General features: G+C 37.9%; 1 protein-coding gene across 1 annotated transcript; it reads left to right on the top strand.

The window, feature by feature from the left end:
- The first annotated feature begins 1,421 nt into the window (after positions 1–1,421).
- ifngr2 (interferon gamma receptor 2) lies at positions 1,422–18,540 on the top strand. The gene is made up of 7 exons (XM_053626391.1): positions 1,422–2,659; positions 3,732–3,843; positions 5,525–5,685; positions 6,707–6,861; positions 11,335–11,470; positions 13,501–13,655; positions 15,716–18,540. Exons 1-7 carry the CDS (start codon positions 2,605–2,607, stop codon positions 15,857–15,859), a joined length of 918 nt encoding a protein of 305 aa, XP_053482366.1. The 5' UTR covers positions 1,422–2,604; the 3' UTR covers positions 15,860–18,540.
- Positions 18,541–24,221: the final 5,681 nt, after the last annotated feature.

Here is a 24,221-nt window from a genome sequence, read left to right as displayed (position 1 = left end):
AAATGGCCAAGTATAATATTTTTGCCTCGTTTGTTTAATTGGGATCTTACTGTCTACTTTTAGGACTTGTGTTTGATGTTTTTGGTCATATTTATGCAGAAATAAAGAAAATTTTAAAGGTTTCACAAACTTTCAAGCACCACTGTACACATAGAACTGTTGAAGGTGACTTTGTTTTGTTTCAGAGATAAAATTTGATATTTTACAATTATTTTAATTAACTTGATATTTTACAACAAAACGGTGGACATGTTAAACTTTACCTCAATTAAGTATGGACACAATGTGAGAAGTATGAAATTGAAAGGGAAATTAACATACTGAATATGCAGCAGGTGTATTCAGTCCATTGAAGATAAAACAATATATGTCCCTTATGTCAAAGGTCAGTTTCTTAAATAGGCAGTTATCCCAAGATGACAGGGTAGACAGCAATTCTTGGACATTAATTGCACAGGTAGATGTTGACCTGCTATGGCATTACTGCCTGTTCCATAGGTCAGCTGCAGGTTCATCCGATTACCACCGCTCAGCAACGTTTCACTCCATTAACCCCGGGATGTCTCCTGGTGGTGGAGCCCCGCAACTGAGCCTCAGGTTAGATGTTACTTGTCCTCAACACTTCTCCTTTCTCCTCACCTAAAACCAAAAGCTGCTCTTCTCAGCCTTTTCAGCCAGGTTTTTCCAGGCCTTCTGCTGGTTTGTTCCAATTACTCCTATATCCCTCAGGAGGTGAACAACTGATGTTTCAACAAAATTGTGGCATCCTACATCTACTGGGTATATGGTGGTTCTTCAGCCAGCCTTGCACTCAGCAGCGAGATCTGAGTACTTCAACCTCTTCCTCTCAAAGGCAGCTTCTACTCCTTCCTCCCGTGGGACAGTTAGCTCAATGAGGAGCGCGGTCTTGGTGCCGCTGGACAATATCACCATATCAGAGCAGAGACTTGTGTTGGTGGATTCACTAGGGAACTGTAGCTTCCTGCCGAGACTGACTCTCATTTTCCAGTCCTGGGTGAAAGGGATTGTCCTTGGTGGAACTCTTGCATGACACTTGTATTGCTCCCACCTTCACTGATGAATTGAAAATGATGGCACACTAGTTGGGGATGACCTCTACTCATGACCTGTCTAGGCCACTCCAGCACTCTGGACAGTCTGCTCAGGACTTGGTTGAGTCGGTGCCCTTCGGAGAGGACAATCTTGCAGCCTGACAAGATGTGCTGGAGGCTTGCTTCGGGCTGCTAAAGCGGGAGTAGAGTTCATCCTGGCCAAGCCACTGATGCAGGTTCAGTGAGCAGGGGAATGTGTTGTATAAGAAAACCGATAAGAAAATTAAGTCTTGCCTGTGGGAACTTCCACATGTCTGCCATGCTGATGTTTCTGCCAACAATGCCTTTCCACGTTGTCCAGCCCCCCTGTCGTCCCTGTGCTACTGCCTTGATCTTATAGCGCTCATCCCACCATCCTCGTCACCTCAGACACCACCAGTTCCTCTCTCTTTTTCCTGCTGGCCATGGACCAGACCCACGGAATTTCTCCCCACCCAAGACCTGTCCCTCCTGTCTGGACTCTGCGGATGATCTCTTTGTGCTACAGCCTGCTAATTGGCAGGTCAGCTTCTGCCTGGGATTTCCATCTGCGTCCCAATATTGGCAAACTATGCCTTCATGGAGCTCGCTTTGTGCACAGGGGCATTGTCATGCTGGAACAGGTTTGGGCCTCTTAGTTCCAGTGAAGGGAAATTATACTGCTACAACATACAAAGACATTCTATACAATTGTGTGCTTCAAACTGTGTGGAGTTTGGGGAAGAACCACATATGGGTGTGATGGTAACATGTCCACAAACTTTTGGACCTCTTTTTCTTTTTTTTTCTTTTTATTGTATTTATTTATTTATTTATTTATCGCCTTGCATTTTGCTGTAATGGAAACTCCTTTTCTAAAATGAGCATTTTAATGATTATATTTTAAGGTGAATGTGTAGTCATATTAGGCTGGGACAGTTATAGTGCTGTATATAGGGTTTTTTTTTTTTTATGTATTAATGTCATAGGTTGTTGTGAAGGACACTTCACCTGTGTTTAAAATGTCTTTTACTTTGACTTTACATGCATATTTGTAACTGTAATGTCAGTGGCGACACAAATGGCACTTCGACCATGGAATCACCCTTAAAAGTGTACATGACCCGGAAATACAAGTCATACACGTACCATAAAGGTTAACACTTTTGTCCACAAAAACCGCAGGGGCGACGCCACCGCTAAACCAGCTTAAACATCAGGAAACTGACATTCACACCTTTACCGTACATCTACATAAACTAAATCACGCCGTATAAGCCTACGCTAAAACGCAATTTATCGTAACACGACTATTTTCACTTCTATATTTTCTCAGCCGGAAGAAACTAGATACCGTATCACAAACGACCCAATTCTCTCTGCAGAAGTGCACTACACAGGGTACAATAACACGGCGTCGGCACCCTACGTAGCCCACTGTGTGTCCATTAGGAAGGCATTTGGAATTCGGCCACAGCAGAAGTGTCCTACGGGGTGTGAAGATGGACTGTGTGTGGACGCTATAATTTTCGCTATGGACTGGAGAATCGTTTTTCTTGTGTGTGAAGTGTTCTTCATAAGACACTGTGGTAAGACTTATTCAATTTCATGAGAAAAATAAAAACTGGGGTTGGATTAATGCTAGTCATGTAAGATTAATAAATGTTAGCTAGTAAGGAAGGCCCGAGTTAGGGTGGAACTTAGCTGGAAATGAAAACAACACCGTGCTTAAAGGGGGTTAAAGACAGCTAAATTAACACAGAGACAACGTTGTATGTATTTACACGAAGGTAAATGCGTTGTTTATATATATATATATATATATATATATATATATATATATATATATATATATATATATATATATAATGTATGTTGTGTGCGCGCGTATATATATGTATATGTGTGTGTGTGTATATATAATGTGTGTGTGTGTGTGTATATGTATATGTGTGTATATATGTATTTGTGTATATGTGTGTGTGCGCGTATATATGTATGTGTGTGTGTGTGTGTATATATTTATATGATGTGTCTGTGTGTGCATATATATATATATATATATATATATATATATATATATATATATATATATATATATATTTGTGTGTGTGTGTGTGTGTGTGTGTGAGCATTAATATCTGCTTTCTCTTTATTTGCAGTACACAACAGCTCTTAAATCCTGTAACTGTGGTTTAAAAATACAGTTTACATCAATACATATGTACTTGTGATTATTCATTTCAGCACAATATTGATTTAAATTTCAACATATAAAATCTTGTGAATTGTGAATTTCAATGTTGCCAGTGTGAATTGAGGAAAAGTTTGGGAAAACTTGTGACTTGTTTTCATTGCATTATGTATTATGGATTGTATCAAGTTCCTTCAGATGACCTTCCTTCCTGCATTTGTACATATCCAAAGAAAGAAAGCATTAAAAAGAAAAGAAAAGGAAAAAACCCCCTGCAAACACAATCATTCACTACAGTATTATAACTGTGCTGCAGAGTAATGTGTAATTATTTCTTTCATCCAGTTATCATCAATTGTAATCTTTTTTGTGTGTGTGTGACAGAGCACATAAGTGAACTAAAAGTTGTTAAACTTATTCCCACTAAAACAAAACAAGGCTAAACAAGACTGCATTTAACATTTCAGCATGTTCGAGCAAATTATCACCACCGCGCCGTGTTAATGTCCGGTCATCAGTGTTAACATGGGATCCTCCAGTAGACCACACCGGCATCACATATGCTGTTCAGTACAACACGTAAGTCAATTCCTTTCACTTCCATTCACGTTACAGCTGTGAATTTATCCCTACTTTACATCTGTGAATTTATATCCATCAAATGGGTCACACATTATAACAGTGGCTGCAGAAAGTTTGTGAATCTTTTACAATCTTCTGTATTTCTCATTAATTTGACCTGAAATGGAATCAGATCTTAATCAAAGTCTTAACATTAGATTAAGAGAAGCCAGTTAAACAAGTGATGCAAAAACATTTGTTCGCAATTATTTATTGAGAAAAATTATCCAACGTTAAATATCACTGTCGGACAAAAGTATGGGAACATTTTGCTTTCAGTGTCTGTTGTAACTTGTGATCAGACCTGTTGGACAAATTTTGGCCCATTCCTCCTTACCAAAGTGCTTCAACTCTGGGATGTTGTTGGGACCTTGCATGAATTACTCTTTTTAGGTCCTTCCACAGCATTTCTATTGGGTTAAAATCTGGACTTTGACTTGGCCATTCGAAAAATGTTACATTTCTTCTGCTTTAACCATTTCTTTATAGACATACTGTACTTGTGTGCTTAGGGTGGTTGTCTTGCCGCATGGCCCATTTATGGTTAAGCTTCAATTCGTGGACAGATACCCTGACATTCCCCTGTAGAATTTGCTGGTACAATCCAGAATTCATAGATTCATGAATGACGACAAGCTGACCAGGGCTGGAGGCAGCAAAGCAGCCCCAAACCGATGTGGTTTGTGTTGTTGCATCGTTTGGTTTTTGCCAAACACAGTGCTTTTTATTTAAACCAAAATGTTCTATCTTTGATTCATCGGTCCACAGAACAGTCTTCTGATAGATTTCTGCCTTATCCACGTTGTCTTGAATGAACTTCATATGGGCAGCAGTGTTCTTTTTTGCAGTGTAATGATTTCCTCTTTGCTATCCCTGTTTGCCTGATGGTGTACTCATGAACATTGACATTACTCAATACAAGAGTGGCCTGTAAGTGCTTTGATGCTACCCTGGGGTTCTTTGTGACTTCCCATAATATTATTTGTCTTGGCCTTGGAGCAGTTTTTGCTGGACGACCACTCCTTGGGAAAGTAACAGTGGTGCTGAGTTTCCTCCATTTGTGTATCATTTGCCTCACAGAAGAATGGTGGAGTCCAAACTCTTTAGAAATGGTTTTGTAACTTTTTCCAGTTTGGTGAGCGTCGATAACTGGTGTCCTCAGGAAGCTGGAGTCATGGCACACTTCCATAAACGTGTGTGGTGAAGACCAGACTTTCATAGTGAAGTGACCCAATTTATGTTCTTGAACCATGGGGTTCTAACCGCTTGCCTGATTGCCATCCCCTTGAACTGACTTCAATTACACCTTTAATTTAACGTACTCCTAGAGGTTCACATACATTTTCAGACAAGATTTTGCTCAACAAATGAATGTTCTGTCATTTGTTTAATTGGGTTCTCTTTATCTAGTTTTAATACTTAGATCATCACATTTCACATGGGCAAATTTATGCAGACACACAGAAAATTGTAAACTTTCTAGTGGCACTATTCATAGCATCAGTAGGAGCAGAAATAACGAACAGTGTATAGTAAACTCTGCACTACAGTCTATAACAATTCATTAGATCTGGGTTAATGTCATGGCATCACAAACTTATTTTGAATATGTAATAAAATTACTTTTTCAAAAACTTAGGACATTGAGTGACTGGTCTGACGTGTACAACAGCACTCAGAGGATGTTCAACTTCACAGCAGCTGCTGAGGATTTCTATGGAAAGAGATTTCGTGTGAGATCAGAGAGAGGGAACCAAACGTCAGACTGGGAGATGTCAAAGCTAGTCCAATGTGCACACCGTAAGCCATCTTTATTTTCTCTACTCATAACAGTATTCATCATTTATTCTTTGTTTGTTTTGTTATATGCATGTGGGTGAGTCAAATGGAAAACATTAAAAGTCTGTGACATAAATTAGTGAAACTGTACATTAAATTTCTAGATACAAAAGTACAAGTTTACTATTGGTCTGAATAGTCCCTTCTACTGCTACCTTAAAACTGATATCATTTTGTAGCATCTATTTGCAATTAACAATGCAATTCAATAAATAATACACTAAATTGGCAAAAGTTTGTGGACACCTGACCATCAGACCCATATGTGCTTGTTGAACATCCCATTCCAGATTTGTTCCCCCTTTACTGTTATAATAAGCTCCACTCTTCTGGGAAGGCTTTCCACTCGATTTTGGAGCGTGGCTGTGGAGATTTGAGTTCATTCAGCTACAAGAGCATTAGTGAGGTCAGGCACTGATGTTGGGGTGAAGCTGGCGTTCCTGTTCATCCCAAAGGTGTTCAGTGGGGTTGAGGTCAGGGCTCTGTGCAGGTCATTCGAGTTCTTGCACCTTCTTCCAACCTTCACACACCATGTATTCATAGAGCTCACTTTGTGCACAGGGGCATTGTCATGCTGGAACAGGTTTGGGCCTCTTCGTTCCAGTGAAGGGAAATTGGTACAGCATAAAAAGTTGCACAGAGTTGTGCACTTCACACTTTGTAGCTACAGTTTTGGGAAGAACCACTTATGGTGGAAGAACCCCATCACCACATATGGTGATGTTAATGTGTCCACAAATATTTGGCCATACAGTGTATATTGAAAAATTTAATTGATTGTATGGAATTGTTAGAATTCATATTCTGAAACAGGCTGTTTTTAAAGCAAAAAAAAAACCAAAAAACACCATATTACATGCTCCATTAGCAAGCAAATAATATAAGCTTGCTTAATGTTTTCTTCAACATGCTATCTGCTTCACCCTAACCAATGTATGATATGTGGAATTAAACCTCACTACTGACTCTGTTTGTTCCACAGTTCACACATGTGCTCCTATAATAGAGCTGAAGGTGGAGACAGACAAGGTGCACCTGTTGATGAAACACAGAGACCAGAGTGTGAAGGAGGAGAACGGTCGACACATCAGCTTCAAACCACTGTACTGGAAAAGAAACGGCACTAAAAACAAACAGGTATGTCGTGTGAGAAGTACATGCATAGCCTGAAAATATTCACTCCGTGGGACTAAAAACAATCACTTTAGAAATTGGGCATAGCAAATTAAATTGTTTAAATTAATTGAATTACTTGGAATAACTAGGATAAAAAAGTACTGATTAGCAAAATTCAGCAACCAGTTTGTCAGTGGAGGAGCTTTAAAATTATGAATTGTAAATGAGCATTAGTTCTGATGTATAAAATTTCCTTAACTAAGGAATACAACACTTGTGTTGTGCTGCTGTAGGAAAAGGATTAAAAAGTGTTAATCAAAGATAATGAATATTATTATAAATCTTTTAAATTGCGTTGTTTTGTTTTATTAAAGAACGACACTTCATATTTTTTATCTGATGATGTATTCAAAATGAGAACGTTAATATAAACCTGTGATTTGTCTTTCTGCTGTAACTATTGCCTCAGATACAAAATTAATCAAGACCTTCTGACCTAAAAGATTTCTACAGTAATACGTGTTATTTAAATGCTATGTGTCAGAATTAAGCTGCTGAGGAAAACATCACTGCCCCATTTCCATTAAATGTAAGAGTTTCCCCTAGGTTTTCAGAGGGCTTAGGTGTTGTCTGGGTTCTAGGTGGAGGTGGTTGGGGGATTTGAAATTATTAATTATTAATTTTAATATAAAAATGTTCATTCCCCCCCCCATGTTGTTTTTGACCATTATCCTTAAAATATTTGCGAAGGACAGCTGGCAACACTTCAAAAGTCTTATTTATTTCACCAAGTAACATGTTTGAGAGTTAATGAAAGTATATTTGGACCCATTCAAATACAGCACCCTCCACTAATACTGGCACCCTTGGTAAATATGAGCAAAGAAGGCTGTGAAAAATTGTCTTTATTGTTTAACCTTTTGATCGTTTTAAAAAAAATAAAATCACAAAAATACTCTGCTTTCATAGATATCAAACAATTGCAAACACACAGGTTTAGCAAAAAAAAAAAAACTTTGTTATAGGTGTGCAACAGTTATCGGCACCCTTTTAGTCAATACTTTGTGCTACCTCCCTTTGCCAAGATAACAGCTCTGAGTCTTCTCCTATAATGCCTGATGAGGTTGGAGAATACATGGCGAGGGATCTGAGACCGTTCCTCCATACAGAATCACTCCAGATCCTTTAAATTTTGAGGTCCATGCTGGTGGACTCTCCTCTTCAGTTCACCCCACAGGTTTTCTATGGGATTCAAGTTAGGGGACTTCGATGGCCATGCCAGGACCTTGATTTTGTGGTCAGTAAACCATTTTTGTGTTGATTTTGATGTATGTTTTGGATCATTGTCCTGCTGGAAGATCCAACCACGGCCCATTTTAAGCTTTCTGGCAGAGACAATCAGGTTTTCTTAATATCTGTTATCTGATAGACGTTTGACAATGATCCAAAACATAACTACATTCTCATTCTCACTGTATTCCAGTGAGACTACACTGCAGGAACTGGGAAGAAAACATTTTGTCAGGGACAGTCTGCACTTGAAAATTCCGCACTTCTTCTTTGGTGATGAAGCTCCCTACAGCTGTGTTCACACACAATGTTTTTTTTTTTTTTTTAATTGTTTTTTTTTTTTTTTTTTTTTTAAACCTGTTTTACATAATAATACTTTGGAGTAGACTATGCTTTCAAACACTCCCTGCTCTCTACTGCATTTTGGAACAGCGTTTTTTTTTTTTTATATAAATATGAAAAAACACTTCGACCAGCGTTTTTTATCAGAAAATGTTTTTACGTGTGAACACAGCCTGCGTTTAGCTACCAAGCCATGTAATATACTAACGTTAGTTCAGTTGAGTTAAATGAATAGCTACACTGGGGGGAAAAAAGTACACCGCATGGAAATTGTTGGCTTTTTTTATTTATTTTTTGACATATTTGGTCAAGCAAACATTTGATCCTCTTTGAAACAGTGCCTATTAATAAAGGTGCTGCACTTTATCGAATGACACATAAAATTGACATTTTGTAGTAATTTTCACAATTTAGATGAACAAAAAACGCACAATTTAAATTAATCAGTCACATGGAAAAATTAAGTACATCCTACATTTATCACACCAAATCCATAAAATTAGAATCAGGTGTTGAAGATCGGGGGCCAGTGATTAGAACCTGCTTAGGGAGTGCAGGTGGAACCTGTCTTATTTATACCCCTCTCATATCTAGTGTCTGGTGTTCCCTTTGTTATTGAGGCATGTGGTGTCATCATGATAAGATCTAAAGAGTTCTGAAAGGCCTTCAGAAAAAAGGTTGTGGATGCCTGTGAGTCTGGCAAGGGATTTACAAAGATCTCAAAATTATTTGAAATACATCATTCCACTGTAAGGAAAATAATCTACAAATGGCGCTAGATTTCAAACAACTGCCAGTTTGTCCAGGACTGGCCGTCCCAGCAGATTCAGCCCAGGAGCAGACTGTCTGATGCAAAAAGAAGTCTCCAAGAACCCCCAAATTTAATCACAGGATCTACAAGTGAGTCTTGCAGCTGTTGGCGTCAAAGTGCATGTATTTACAATCGGAAGAGATTGCACAAATTTGACCTGCCATGAGAGGCGTGCCAGGAAAACACCTTTGCAAGACTACAGTTTGCCAATGAGCATATAGGCAAAGAGCAGGTCTTTTGGAACAATGTGCTCTGGACAGACGAATCAAAGATAGAGTTGTTTTGGCCATGGTAAATAGTCTGCACTTATATAGCGCTTCGATCCAAAGTGCTTTACACTGTGTCTCATTCACCCATTCACCCATTCACACACACACTCACACACCAATGGTAGCAGAGCTGCCATGCAAGGCACTAACTTGCCATCGGGAGCAACGTGGGGTTCAATGTCTTGGCCACATGACACTTCGGCATGTGGAGTCATGTGGGCCGGGAATCGAACCGCCAACCCTACGATTAGTGGACAACCCGCTCTACCACCTGAGCCACAGCCGCCTCAATGTAACAGCAGACATGTTTGGTACAGATCAAAGACAGCTTTTCAGGAGAAGCACCTCATACCAACTGTGAAGCACGGTGGTGGAAATGTTATGGTTTGGGGTTGCTTCACTGCCTCATAGACTGGACATCTTGCATTCATTGATTTGACTTTGAATTTTGCATCATATTAAAGAGTACTTGAAGGTAATGTGAGGTCATCTGTCCTGAAGTTGCCAGAGTCATATCTCCCTGCAGTTCTCACCTGGTTTCCCACTGAAGCTAAACAGGGTTGAGACTGGCCAATACCTGGATGGGAGATCTACTGGGGAAACCTAAGGTTGCTGCTGGAAGTGGTATTAGGGAAGCCAGCAGGTGGTGTTCACCATTTGGTGGGGCCTAATGCCCCAGTAAAGTGACGGGGACACCATATTGTAAAAACAGCACCGTCTTTCGGATGAGACGTAAACCGAGGTCCTGGCTCTCTGTGGTAATTAAAAAAATCCCAGGACATTTCTCGTAAAGAGTAGGGATACTCTACTGTCATCCAGGTGGATACTACACACTAGTGGTGGTTGTGGTGATTACCCCCGCCGTCCCCCCCATATATATATATATATATGTCAGGGGCTGGTGACGATGTCAGGGGCTGGTGACGATGTCAGGGGCTGGTGGAAAATTATACCAAACGCCTTCAAGAAGTTATTTCTGCTAATGGGGGTAATACTAGCTTTTGAGTCCAAGGGTGTTCTTACCTTTTCCACAGAAGAATATCACATCTATTGATATTTCTGTTGATTAAATGATTGTAAAAGCTATTTATTATCCTTGTGGTTTTGTTCAAGTATATCAACTTCATTAAAAGGCACTGTTTCAAAGAGGATCAAATGTTTGCTTGTCCAAATATGTAAAAAAAAAAAAAAAAAAAAAAAAAAAAAGGGCAACAATTTCCATGGGGTGTACTTATTTTTTTCACATGACTGTATGTAAATTAGCTAGGTTAGCGATTTCTTTAGTTGTATTATAACATTAGTTATATCTTTTGTTATGCCATCTCTGCTATTGCATCCACAAGAATTTCTCCCTAACAGAAAAAGTTTATACTTCATTTATTCTTTGTTGAGGCTTACCTTATCGATGGTTTGCACCTTGCTTATCCGAGTCGATGGTTGTAACTACCATCCCAAGTTGACGGTACAGAGAAATATCCAATCAGCTGGTTGATTAGCTTAGCGATGTCCATCTGTCACACTCCAGTCACACAAATGCATGTCCTAACACTGATCATGCATTCCTGTTGCCAGTTCACCTTTCTGTTTGAGATCAAGCCACCTCTCCATTTTTTTTGTCAGCGCATAGAACTCTCACCATTTCACTCACCATTGTTTTTGCATTCATTCTGATATGTCGCCTAAATGCCTTTTTACTTTCATTTGGCTTAAGGCGCTCCACAAAAACACTTATGAACAAGTATGTAATAAGATTTTTTCATTTTTTTTTTTTTACACTTCCAGGTTTTCAATTCCGACCACCTCGTCTTTAAAGACCTTGAATCGGGAGAGGAATACTGCTTCCAGGTCGAGTATCTGCTTTACGAAAAGCCCCATGGAAAGCCCAGCCGTGAAATATGTACAGTGATCCCTGAAACATGTGAGTTGTCCCAGGATTTTGTGCAGTTCTTAAGGTAACTGTTACAACTGCGTCAATTTTGTGTCATTTTAGACCGAAACTTGATATTAGAAAACTTCAGTGTGTGCATTAATTTAATCAAATGCATCAGAGATCATACAGTGGTGGCTCAATAGTTAAAGGCTCTGGTTTACTGATCAGAAGCTCGGCAGGGTTCATGCCCCAGCACCACTAAGCTGCTACTGTTCAGCCCTTGAGCAAGGCCCTTAACCCCATATCTTGTCTGACCCTACGCTCTGAACCCAACTTTGTAGTGAGTTCACTGTACTGTAATGTTCAGTCCCCTCCAAAAGTATTGGACTGGTAAGGTCAATTCTTTTGTTTTTGCTATATATGAGATGAATATGAGAAGATGAATGAGATGATAGATCAGAATTTCAGCATTCATTTCCTGGTATGTACATCTACAACTTAGAACATGGCTCCTTTTGTTGTTTCGGCTATTACACAAAACAGAGTGTTTGGCTATATCTCAGCAATGCTTTGACATTTTCACAACAAAATTTACAGGCACCTAAAGAATCATGTATTGAGATTAACATTAGGTGGCGCTATAATAAGATGTGTTTTCCCCGTTACTTTTGAAGCGTTTGGTTTAGCATCGTGATTCATGTTTCCCGTGATTCTTTAGAAGGTTCTAATGTCAGCTGATGTTAAAAAAAAAAAAAATTATGGCTACCTTTGTATTTTGTGAACAATTTAGAATTTCCTGAATAGCTTTCAAAACTTCACAGCCTTCAATTTTTGTTCAATCCTTACCACTTTTGGCTCGGATCATCTTCAGACCGAACTGCTCGAATGTTATCAGATGGACTTTTGATATTCAAAACCGTTCACCTATAGCACGCAAACAGATGTCTGTATGAATTCACAAAATCGTGTAAAAATGACACCGACTCATCAAACTGAATTCAGAATCATACATGCTTACAGACCTGCGGGAAACAAAAAAAAAAGGAATGTTAAGGTCTACCATGTGTGTACAGCTTACAAAACCTTTCCTACTAGAATGTTAAAAAACTAAGTGCGCTGAGCTCTGAAACCTGATATTTTAACAGATGTCTCCCCTCATTTGTTCTGTAGAAGAAATTGTGCATTTTTTTATTTTTATGAACGTCTATTTTTTTCATCATTAGTGTATTTTTACTCACAAAGTTTGTTGAAACCTTTGAAGGTATAAGAAAATATGTAGACACACTAAAGGTTGCTTGAACTGCACTTAAACTCCTATATTAATGAATAATTTCAGCGTTCACAATCACTACAAAGATTTCAGTCTGTAAAATTATCAAAAATAAGTGCTTATAACTCCAACTGTTTGACTGAAAATCATGATGTCTTTGTCATGTGATTCCTTGGAGACTGCCAGTTAAATGTCATGTATTGCTTTTGAAATCTGCAATGAGAGAGGGCAGACATTGATGGTGAAATAGCCAAAGGTGAAATAGCCAAAATGTGAGGTCATATGCAGTGCTTCATTGTATCGATACAGAATTTGAAAGCTATGTTGAGGACCGTGTCCTGAGGTCAGACAAATTATTGGCACCGTTGACCTCAAGGTGGTGCTATGTAGCGCTTTCACGCCTGAGAAGCTACTTGCAGCTATGTTTTAATTTCTTTAATCTCTTGCTATCTTTTTTTAAAGACTGTCTGTTCCAATACTTTTGCTCACCTAAAAATTGGGTAGTCTGCCACTACATGTGCTGCGTTCCAAGTTGTTTAGCAAATCTAGATGTAAATATCAGTAAATGAAAGCCAAAGTTCTGATCTATTGTCTTTCATCTTTTGATCTCAAACCCAAATGTCTTCAGTGTATAGCAGAAACAAAAGAATTGCCCTTGCTGTTCCGGTACTTTTGGAGGAGACTGTATATGTGACAAATAAAGGCTTCCTCTTTTTCTGCACATACTGGGTGGATCCTGCTCATACTGGAAATTCTAACACTCTTGTTTCCTCTCTTTTGTTTTTTCTCTTTTTTTCCCCCCCATCAGCCAAACAGCGAAACTGGCGTGTTATCATGTTCGGTGTGCTAACTTTAATAGGATTGGCCATCGTGGGAAGTTTCCTGTATTTTTTTTACACACATCACAAAAGGATTAAAGCACTGCTCCAGCCCCCTCTGGACATCCCTGAACACTTTGAAGAGGTACACTTACCTTAATTTTAACATATCAAAATTTGGAACGTGTTTGTACTGAGAGGTTCGTAAGTAATATTTTCAACTAAGTGTATATAATTATTCTGACTCCAAGCTGTGTCCACCCAACGCCGGTCTGATGTGTTTCTTAGGGATGAGTGGAACTCGCACAAGACAGGTCTCTTCAACAAATACTTTTATTGCACCAAAACATCAGTCAGTAAAAAAAACCCAAACCAAAGTCTGTGATGAGTAATGAAAAATATTGCTCTTAGCACATGTCATACAGGACCTTTTCTGTATGAAGTTGTGAAACTACATACAACTGAAATATGCTCCATTCCAGTTTCACTGAGACACACCAACGTGTCAAGCAACCGCTATTTATTGATTTCAGTTGCATGTACTTTAATATGCGATAAATTTACATCAATCAATTGTAACATTACAACACGAGTTATAATTTTGTTAATGAGAAATGTATCATTTCTTTCATTATCAGCATCAACAACCTCAGTCTCCTGAGGTAAAGTCACGCGTGGCATTTAAAACTGCTCATTGTTCGCTCTTGTTGCCTGATCAAAGTGTGAATATTCATTGTGTCAAGAAAATGACACTTAGCTACAAGGTCTTTGATGTCTATTAGGCAGACTGTGTTTACTGCTGCGTTTGTTAAACTGGCTACTTTTTTACACAACATGATCTTTGGACTTTACTGGAATTATATGTCAAATGGTTAGCTTGATAATGAAGAATTACTTACTGAAAACATTTTTGTTAGTAGCTGAGTTTATGGTACTGAGATTATGGTTATATTTTGCTCCAGGCACAGACAGAAAAGACTAGACAGTCTTTTCTTTCCTCAATTTTTTTTTATTCATTGAAGTTCCACAAAAAATGTTACTTTAAGTGGGCCAGATTAAAACTTTTAATGGGCCATAAAGATCAGTTTTGATTTATTTTCTTCTGTCTGTCTTGGCCGTTTTTCAGAATTAAGCCTCGGCAACATACAGCAGGATTTTCCCAGCGTGTCGTCCATATAACCTAATGATCTAATGTCCCTAAAAAGTGCAAAGAGACATAAATGATCATCCCCCTAAGCCTTGTGCAGAAATCGTCTTACTGTGTGCCTAATCAGAGTGTCTGAGAGTTGCTGCATGCATTCAGCAAGAGCTGCTGTTATCTGCAGTTGTCCTTTAAAGTGACTGATGCTGTTTGTGATATGTCAGCATTGCTGTTAAACTGAAATTTCTTTGCACAAGGCTGTTTCTCACTTTGCTAAATGTCAAAAAAAAAAAAAAAGTGTAAAGATAGCAGGCTTGCTACAAAAACGAACAGTCCCGGTAATAAAAAAAAATTAATTAATTAATTAGAAATCTTTGTATAATGTTAGCTAATAGATTTTATATTACAAAGAAAATGATATTGATTAAAAGAAAGTTGACCTCAATAATGGATTAGTTCAGTCTTTTTACCTTGTAAGAGTGGTTGATGATAAGGCTTTTTTTTTTTTTTTTATAAAGAAAAGCCTACTGAAGAAGAAGAAGCAGCCTTTATTTGTCACATATACATTACAGCACAGTTAATTTATTTTCTTCACATATCCTAGCTTGTTAGGAAGTTGGAGTCAGAGTGCAGGGTCAGCCAATAGTGCTCAAGGGCCCAATAGTGGGAGCTTGGCGGTGCTGGGGCTTTAACCCTGACCGTCTGATCAGTAACCCAGACCCAGAGCCACCACTGCTCCCTAGCAATAAAATGAAATGTATTGGAAAGATATATGCAACATTTTGCAACCATTTTTTACTGATATTTTAATTTACAAGGAAGCTCATTCATAGATTTTTTAAAAGTCTATGAGTTTAAAAGTCTGAGTTCTGAGTGATATTTGGTGAAAATTGGCAAAAGGGATTTTCTAAGATAGCAACATAAATAAATGGTTATCATTAAACAAAAATCAATTGTTCTCACTGTTTCCACACAGCTTATGATGTTAATATTGCACTTGAAGTGCCCCCTTATATACACACTGTATATAAACAATGTTAAAAAGCCAGATTCTTTTTCTGCAGTTTCTTTTCAGTGACTTCCCTCAGTACCCAGCTCGTCATCCTGTGGCGGAGTCGTATAACTTTGTAAGTTTGGTGGAGGAGATTGCAGAAGACCAGGACAGACGTGACTTGGAAAATGACGAGGGAAATGCGAGCTCCACATAGTGTGTTCACCGTATCTTCTCCTGAGGAACTTGTGAGGAATCTGAAGACTGTATTTTTGTACTTTATACATTGTACATTTTTTATACATATGTATAAAATATCTTTATAATATCTTTATACATTTTTCATACATTGACTTGATAAACGATTGTCCTCTTGCTTACCTTCACGTTAAGTGTTTAGCTTTAAAATTCATTTAAAAAAAAGAGTGAATTTTTTCAGTTACACATGATTGTTCAGCAGTTGGAAAATTGGATGCTTCAGGAAGAACAACCATGTTGTTCAAAGGAGCCAACTTCATGCCTGTGGACTAATTCGTATTTCTAGGCTACATTTCGGTAAAGTAATTAGAGAAATGAAATAATCCTCTCGCAGTTGTGACTGTTATTTACTGGTAACTTTTAGCTTTATTTTAAAATTGTGTGTGTGTGATTTAAAAGGTGCACTTTGACACTTTAAACTTAAATAAGAACTGTTTTTGACTGATGATCATAACATGCTGCAATGTGAAAATGTTATTCTGTGAACAGGACTGTGAGTAACTGTAACTAACACAAAAGGTATGATAATTGAACCTACTATTAATAGATTTTCTGCATGTCAAAGGTTCTGCTTACAACTCACTATTTTCAAAGTGAAAGCCATGTCGAATTCAGTAATTTGGTTTGAAAACCCGCTTGAACGTTATTAAACGGGCTTGTTACAAGAGTCACGCTTAGTCTCCAGTAGTTTTAGAATGTAATCCTACTGTACCTTACAATGTCTAACTTCCACGAGTACACTTGTTCTATAAGAAGTACATCTCAGCGGTGGCACTTTTAACACTGGTCAATGAACCTCATTTATTAAACTGATATGAACAAATTTATTTATAAATCATGTGTATGAGCGTCATGAAAATCCTAGAAATAAAATCGTTCGTATCATACTCGTGCTCCTAGGTGTGTGTAAATTGATGCATAAAAAGACTAACTGATGTAAATCTCGACTCGATCGACTTCAAATCATATCATTTGCATGGATTACTGCACAACTTATATTAGGAATATACTGTCAAGAGTAAACTACTTATTTCTATTGCATTTACAGAATATAACAGGCGCCCTTATAAAAGCGCTTCAGAGTCTCTATCAAAAACACGTCCCTATGCTAGTTCATTAGGTCGGGGACTAAGAGTACCATCGAGAACATTTCATGAAAACCAGTAGTTTTATATTATTGGAATTAATTAAAGAATATAAAGAAAGCAAGCCAACTCAAACCCATAAATTAAGAGCAATAAATAAAACAAATCATTGAATTATGACGAACGAAATGGTGCCGTATTAACAGAGGATGGGTCGGTCTGTCAAATATGTTCAAACTACCTTCCACTTTACCCTGACTGTTCATTTCGTGCTTCCAGCTGTCTGTGCACTTGACCTTTTATGGCATTTATGGGCGTCACTACATGCAAATGAGCTGTGCTGGGAATGCACTTTGCACTTTACAGTTGAAGCGTTTCCCAAACTTTTGTAAATCCAGTGGAAATGTTTTGTTTGGTTTGGGTTATGGAACATTTACACACACCTTTACTAAAAGATTGATAAATGAGGCCCAGTGTCACAAAGCATTATGTAAGGTGATGTGCTGCACCCGGTCATTACTTTTCTGTGTGAATTCCTTAGCCATACCACTGTAGCGTTACCGAATTACTATTACAAAAATCACCATGTCTGTAATAATGCCTTATGCAGCACTTTGTTGATAACTTTTTACAGATAAGCAGTGTGTGTTCTGATCATTCGGATTTCATAAATGACAACCACAGTAAAACGTACCTTTTGAAAGAATGGTAGTAAAAGAATTGTATTGTTTGTTCTTGATCTTCAACTCAGAATACTTTAAAAGAGATTTGTTGTAGACTGGGTCATGGCCACTAACATCTTCAATGGTATAACATTTTATAACCAGTCCAGCCTTCATGTAAACATTAGTATATTCTTGTTTAGTTGTTTGCTAGCAAGAAAGCCTTAAAGTGTATTGTTATTTTGAACATGCATACATTTCGCCTTTATTCTATTAGTATTATTTTACTTTGTGCGTTGTTCGCTACTTGGCAATGGATTTACTGTTCACGGGTCATATTGACTTTGGGCTGAGACAGAAAATAATATTTGAAATGACAACTGTAAATATATGTTTTGGGGGAATAGTAATGGCAAAAAAACTCTTGTAATGCTGAGGACATTACTACCAGCAGATAGTCAGTTATTTGTAATCAGTTATGAGTGCAAATAAGACATGGAGTAAAGTGACACAGAGTGAACTTGTTTTTTCACTGTCTTTTTTTTTTTTTTTTTTTTTTTTTTTTTTTTTTTTTTTCCCTCAATCAAAATGACATTAATTATATCCACAGATTTCACTATTATGTGTAAATTGTTGGGACCCTGGATTGATCCTGAGCTTTGTTAACTATCTGTGTGGAGTTTCAAACAAACTGGGGTCCCATTTATTACTTCATGGTGTGTTGATTGTCCTGCTTTGTACTTTCTACAATGGATTTTCATATATTTTCACCTTCTGTTGTTTATCTTTGTACCCGCCACCATTTTTTTTTCTTCTGTAAATAATACAAATGTTAATGTTTGTAGAAAGTCGTCCTTATGCCTCTCTGTGCTTAAATAAACAATCCTTAATTATTTTATTTGTAAAATGTGGCATCATCTGGATTCAAACTCAGAATGTTCCTATTGTAAAGAGACAAGTTTGACTACTAATAATATCATTTATAATAGTGTTCTACTTAAGTGAAGTGTTCATAGGCCTATCTGACACCTGCAGGAGCTCTTCATGTGATAACTGATCTAAAACCACATGAGAAATCACAGGTTTTTTCCCCAACGGACGTCAGTATTGAGGTCAAGATGATGCAACACTTGAGTCAAAAGATACCATGGTTGTTAAGAAACCTGAGACTAACTGTAACTGTTTTCTGTGGGTGGAGGTCTATCAGAGTGGTTTCCTTTAGAGATTGGTTTACTTTGCTCATTTTCAGTAGGAACATCATTACATCTTGATTGTGACCTGATAAATGGTCCGTGCTACATTACTTTCATCCTCTATTAATTATCATCGTGGTGGGAGGTTGAGGAAGTAATTATCATTTGTTTCTTGGTAATGTTGTTATTTTTCAATATTGTTATTGTTTCTTGATAATGTTGTTAAAGAGACTCCTGGCATGGTTGTACACAGCCAGCCATATAGCTTACCTGATCACAAAAAAGTGGTTCAAGACCAATTAGGAAAAATGCAAGGCAGACAGAGCGGTCTGTTTTTGTGGTGACTTATGCAAATTGAACACAGTTTCGCAATTTGATGCCTATCCAATACCTTATATTGACAAGCTCCTGCATCGGCTGTGTGCGGCTCCTGTTTATTTGACCCTGGAGTTGACCAAGGGCTGTTCGCATTGCCAGATTCAGGCCTACACCCCTTCCTCCTCTTTTGGGAGGAGAGGTGCTGCCTTCTGGCCACACATTCTTCATCCTGTATTCTGTGAGCGAAAGGAGAGATGAGGAGAAGGGTCAAGTGTGTGAGAGAGAAAGAAACCAGGTTATCTGGTCCCCAGACATGCTATCATCTGGTTCTCAGCCTGCTGGGAAGCGATCCGCCATGACTCCAGGCAATGGCACTGAACTCCCTGTGGACGGCTGCAGCGCCTTCCCTTTTTAGGTGGATGACAGCCACACCTCCGCCTCCCCGGCAACCGCTCCAACACTGCCGATCCTCCCACAGCGGTGAGGGCTCTCCGACAGAGTGTCCCTCATCCTTCCCGGGTTTTGGCACCACTGTAACAAATGTAATATTATATAGTAAATAGAACATAATACAAACACACGACCATAAGTCAAACATAAAGTGCAGATCTTTCTGGTGCTTCCAGCCACTCCTTTATTACTCTCTCCCACTGATTAGACAACTCAGTGCTAGGCATGTGTCCTCACAGCCTGGCCCCTCCCTCCTCCTTGTCAAAGGTAGCTTTTTAGTGTTTGGGATGGAACCACTGACCTTCTGATCAGTGACCTATTGCCTTAACCATTGAGGCACCAATGCCCAAGTATGCTTGGGGGGGGGGAATGAGTGAATTAACGTGGCATATCTGTTGCCTATTTGTGGATCTTCAGTGAAAAGTCTCACACCCCTGAAAAAAAGAAAAAAACTTTACAGTAAGCTGTGTGCACAAACCTTGACTAATACTTTGTTAAAGCATTAAAGAATGCAGTATTTTTGGGTAAGAGTCTGCCAACAACATCTTGATTTGGCAATTTCGTTCTATTCTTCCTTAAGATGCCCCAGATCTATCATATTGTGAAGGAGATCTCCTGTGCACAGCCCTCTTCAAGTCATTCCACAGGTTTTCGATAGGATTTAGGTCTGTGCTCTGACTGGGCCATTTCAAAACACTGATCTTCTTCTGAAGCCATTCCTTTTTTGACTTGGATTTGTGCTTTGGGTCATTATTTTGCTGGAAGGTGAATTTTTTCATCATCTTCAGCTGTCTAACAGAGGCCTGCAGGTTTTGTACTACGATAGATTGGTATTTGGAGCTATCTATGATTCCCTCTATCTTGACTAGAGGCCCAGTCCCAGCTGAAAAGAAACAGCCCCATAGCATGATACTGCCACCAACATGCTTTACCATGTAGGGTATGGTGCTCTTTTGGTGATAAGCTGTCTTGTTTTTGTGCCGAAAATGTATTTTAGAATTATGCCCAAAAATATGGTATTATCAGACTATAACACATGGCGTCGGCAAAACTTAGGCAGGCTTGGTTGATGTTTTTTTGTGTGTGTGTGTGTGTGCGCGTTTGTGTGTGTTTGTCTGTGGGGTGGGGTTTGGGAAAAGGTTTTGAGATAAGGTGTCTCTTGGCAGCTTTTCTGAACAGTTTTCGACTTGTACTTTTGTCATTTTTGGAGGGACGTGCTGTTCTTGGTAATGTCACCGTGGTGCCCCATTTCCTGCACTTGTTGATGATGGCCTTCATGGTAGACTTCTAAACATTAATATTTTGAAAATTCATTCTTTTGTACCCCTCTCCTGAAATCACGTACATGCTTTGTAAACTCTTTGTGGACCATTTCAAGCAGGATGATGTCAAGAAAATCCTACAGAAACAGCTGAACTTTATCTGAGGTTAATTTGTGTATGATATTTACTTTTGAACATGAGTTGGAATCCGATTTATTCTGAGCACAGCTCCTTGCCCCATTATTAAAGGGTGTGCACACTTATGTAACCAGGTTATTATACGTTTTTTTCCTTTTTTCCCTAAAACATTTATTTGTTTTTCACCTGAATTCTGTTGGTTGCTATATCACATTACATGTGGAAAATGATTTATCTTGGTATCATTTTTATACAGCACAAAAACATGACATTTTAACAGGGGTGTGTAGATTGTCAACATCTACTCTATAACGAGCTTCATTTCTTTGTTTTTTCCCCCTTTGTGAATAACGTGCTACAGCACAAACCAAGATTTAAGCTTGCGTGCAATCTCATCCTAGGTCTGTTGATTTCTCGAATTGTGTCAGTTATCCTTATCACACCTGTGGTATAACATATGCTTTGACACGGACATGCTTCAGCAATGTGTGTTTACTATGGGTCTTTAAATTGAGTTTTGTCTTTACACAAATCAGAGAGACTGCCTTGGTGGTCATGAACATAAGCAAAGTGAACCAGTTCAGTAAAGCAGTTGTCATGACACAAGCCCAAAAAAGTGTTGCATCAGTTTGACAGCCAACTTGATAAGGCGGTTTTTTGGTTTTTTTTACCTGTTAGAATACAGTTTTTTTCTTGTTTGTTTGTTTTACTTTTATGAACTTCTAAATGTTTATGTTGATTGTCAAGGGCTTATATACTGTAGGTGTACCAAAGCCCTAAGGACATCACCCTCAAAGTTATATCATTATATTAAACATGTAATAAGAAAATCAATAAAACAATATAAACCCACACTAAGAAACTTTCAATCATTAAGTACTTTTTCAGTTAAAGATCAGTTCCACCTTCAAGGTGATGATGCAAGTATAGTAAAAATAAAAACCCATACAGAACATGCAGAGAGGCATAGCTAAATGTAAACTGAACTAGAGCGAAGTAAAACGTGTTCTGTGACGTGTTCAGGGAGGCGTTAGGAGTCCCTGAGGGGAGCAAACATTGATTGTTAGCTAACACTGCTGACTACTGAAATAAATATGCATTAAATAATTCAATATATTAAATGAATGAATTAATTATGCTTATCTTCTTCTTTAGACTGACAAAAAAATAAATAAAAAATCCATGAAAACATTCCTTCTGCCTGACATAAATCTTAAGTGGTGGCAAATTCAGAGCACTACACACATACACAGAGCTCTGCTTCACTAAATCCAAAATCCATTCATAGCCTAAAAGATCAACAGAACATTAAGGCCTTCAGAGCCAGCAATATTACACATTGTTAAAATTCTGGAAAAAATATTGAGAGTTTAGTGTAATGACCTGTTTTTTTTCTCCTGACCAAACACACTCTTATAGGAACTAGCTAATCATTTAAAGAAAAAAGCACCCTTATACAGGAAGTGGAGGATATCAGAGATCCTGTGTGAAGATGTTATCAAAATGTTTCAACATGTTTTAGTCCCAGATATTAAGAAACCCAGTATTATCGAGTGGATGTGCGTGTGAGTGTGAGTGTGTGTGTGTGTGTGTGTATCTATATATATATATATATATAGAATGTATTCAGAAGTGGCAAGGCTTCACTGGAACAGAGAAATTCTTGACCAAATAAGGTGAGCAAACAAATAGAACTAATAGAAAAAAATACGAGTTCTATTTATAATAGGAATAATGTAATTGGCACCATGCAAAAGTAGTCAGATGAAATAATAATTTATTCATTCAGGAATATATTAATTAGCATATTAATTAAAAAGTAAATATTACCATTTAAATATGCACTTTATTTAAATAGTGTAAGCAATATGATAAGTAGATGACATGTCTGACTAAATTTAGATACTTATTTTACCTTTTAAAATAGAAGTCATTGAAAAGTAATAGTTAAGCACAGGTTAAATGTGGTGTAATGATAAATACACTTAATAAAATAATTGGAAATCTTTCATATACAGTATAAACAGGATATAATTAATAGAGAATTTAAGTAAATGCTTTATAAACATAACTGTAGGAAGTACAGTAGTGTGGCAAGTCAAAGTACATCTTCTGTTAGTCATTTGTTGGAGATAAATGTGTTTATATTTAATGTAATTGTCTTCTAAATAACTTCAGGTAAATATGGTGGAATGATCAAGATATTTATTATATAGTTGACAACCATACAAGAAAATTATGTTGTTGTGTGCCATCAATAGATAACTTCCTTATCTTAGCAATAGGTGAAAACTGAAAATATGTCGAAAATACATCCTGTTGTAGAAAACGAGACCAGAAGCATTTGTTGGAGAGTTGTTATAAGAGGCAATAAACTCTCAACACACTGTTGAAACACATTGCGGAATGCTAACTGTGATAAAGTCACCATTTTAATAGGCAACCGCTCAATATGCACCGATCAGCCATAACATTAAAACCACTGACAGGTAAAGCACATTTACAGCACAATGACCTTGTTCAGCTCTGTTCCCCAGCTGACATAGCAAGCGTTTGTTTCATGTTTGTTATTCATGGTTTTGACCCTTGTTTGGTTTCACGATGATCGTCTCATCCTCTGAATACCTGTTTGTACTTTGCCTGACCTACTGCTTGACTTTGGGTTCTGTGATTAATATTGTGATTTGGATTTATTTGTATGTGCCAGTCTGTATTTTTAATAAAAGCATTCACTGCAATTGTTCTCTGGTCTTCTCCCACCAAGCAAAAACATGGCATTAGGTGGACTGGCTGCGCTAAAATGATCTTAGGTGTACATGTGATGCTCTGCGATAGACTGGAGTCCCACACAGTGTGCATTTCTATTTAGATGGAATTAAAAGCATTAGTACACATACATTTTTAATTATAAAAGTCTTGGAAAACCTGCAGGTTTTTTTCAGCACTGAGACCGAATGTGTCTGGCACAGCAGTGCTACAATACTCAGAGCTAATACAGTTGCAATCAAAATTATTCAACCCCCATTGCAAATCAAGTTTATTGTCAAAATGTACAGACTTTTTGCAATGTTTGCAGCTGTTTGCAATGAACAAATCAAACAAAAGCATTTGAATTAGTTCAACACAACGAATGCTTCAAGTGGTTTCCCTGAATTCAACTGAAAATGCAACTTATAATGACTTCTCCAGTTTCAAAATTATTCAACCCCTTCA

Source organism: Ictalurus furcatus, chromosome 6 (genome assembly GCF_023375685.1).
Source record: "Ictalurus furcatus strain D&B chromosome 6, Billie_1.0, whole genome shotgun sequence".
Lineage (NCBI taxonomy): Eukaryota > Metazoa > Chordata > Actinopteri > Siluriformes > Ictaluridae > Ictalurus > Ictalurus furcatus.
This window is presented reverse-complemented; position numbering and strand designations above follow the sequence as displayed.

Excerpts from the sequence above, each read along its gene's own strand:
- ifngr2 (XM_053626391.1), top strand. The coding sequence starts at position 2,605 with ATGGACTGGAGAATCGTTTTTCTTGTGTGTGAAGTGTTCTTCATAAGA. Across the intron at positions 11,471-13,500 it reads TACAGTGATCCCTGAAACAT|CCAAACAGCGAAACTGGCGT; the intron begins GTGAGTTGTCCC and ends CCCCCCCATCAG. Across the intron at positions 13,656-15,715 it reads TCCCTGAACACTTTGAAGAG|TTTCTTTTCAGTGACTTCCC; the intron begins GTACACTTACCT and ends CTTTTTCTGCAG.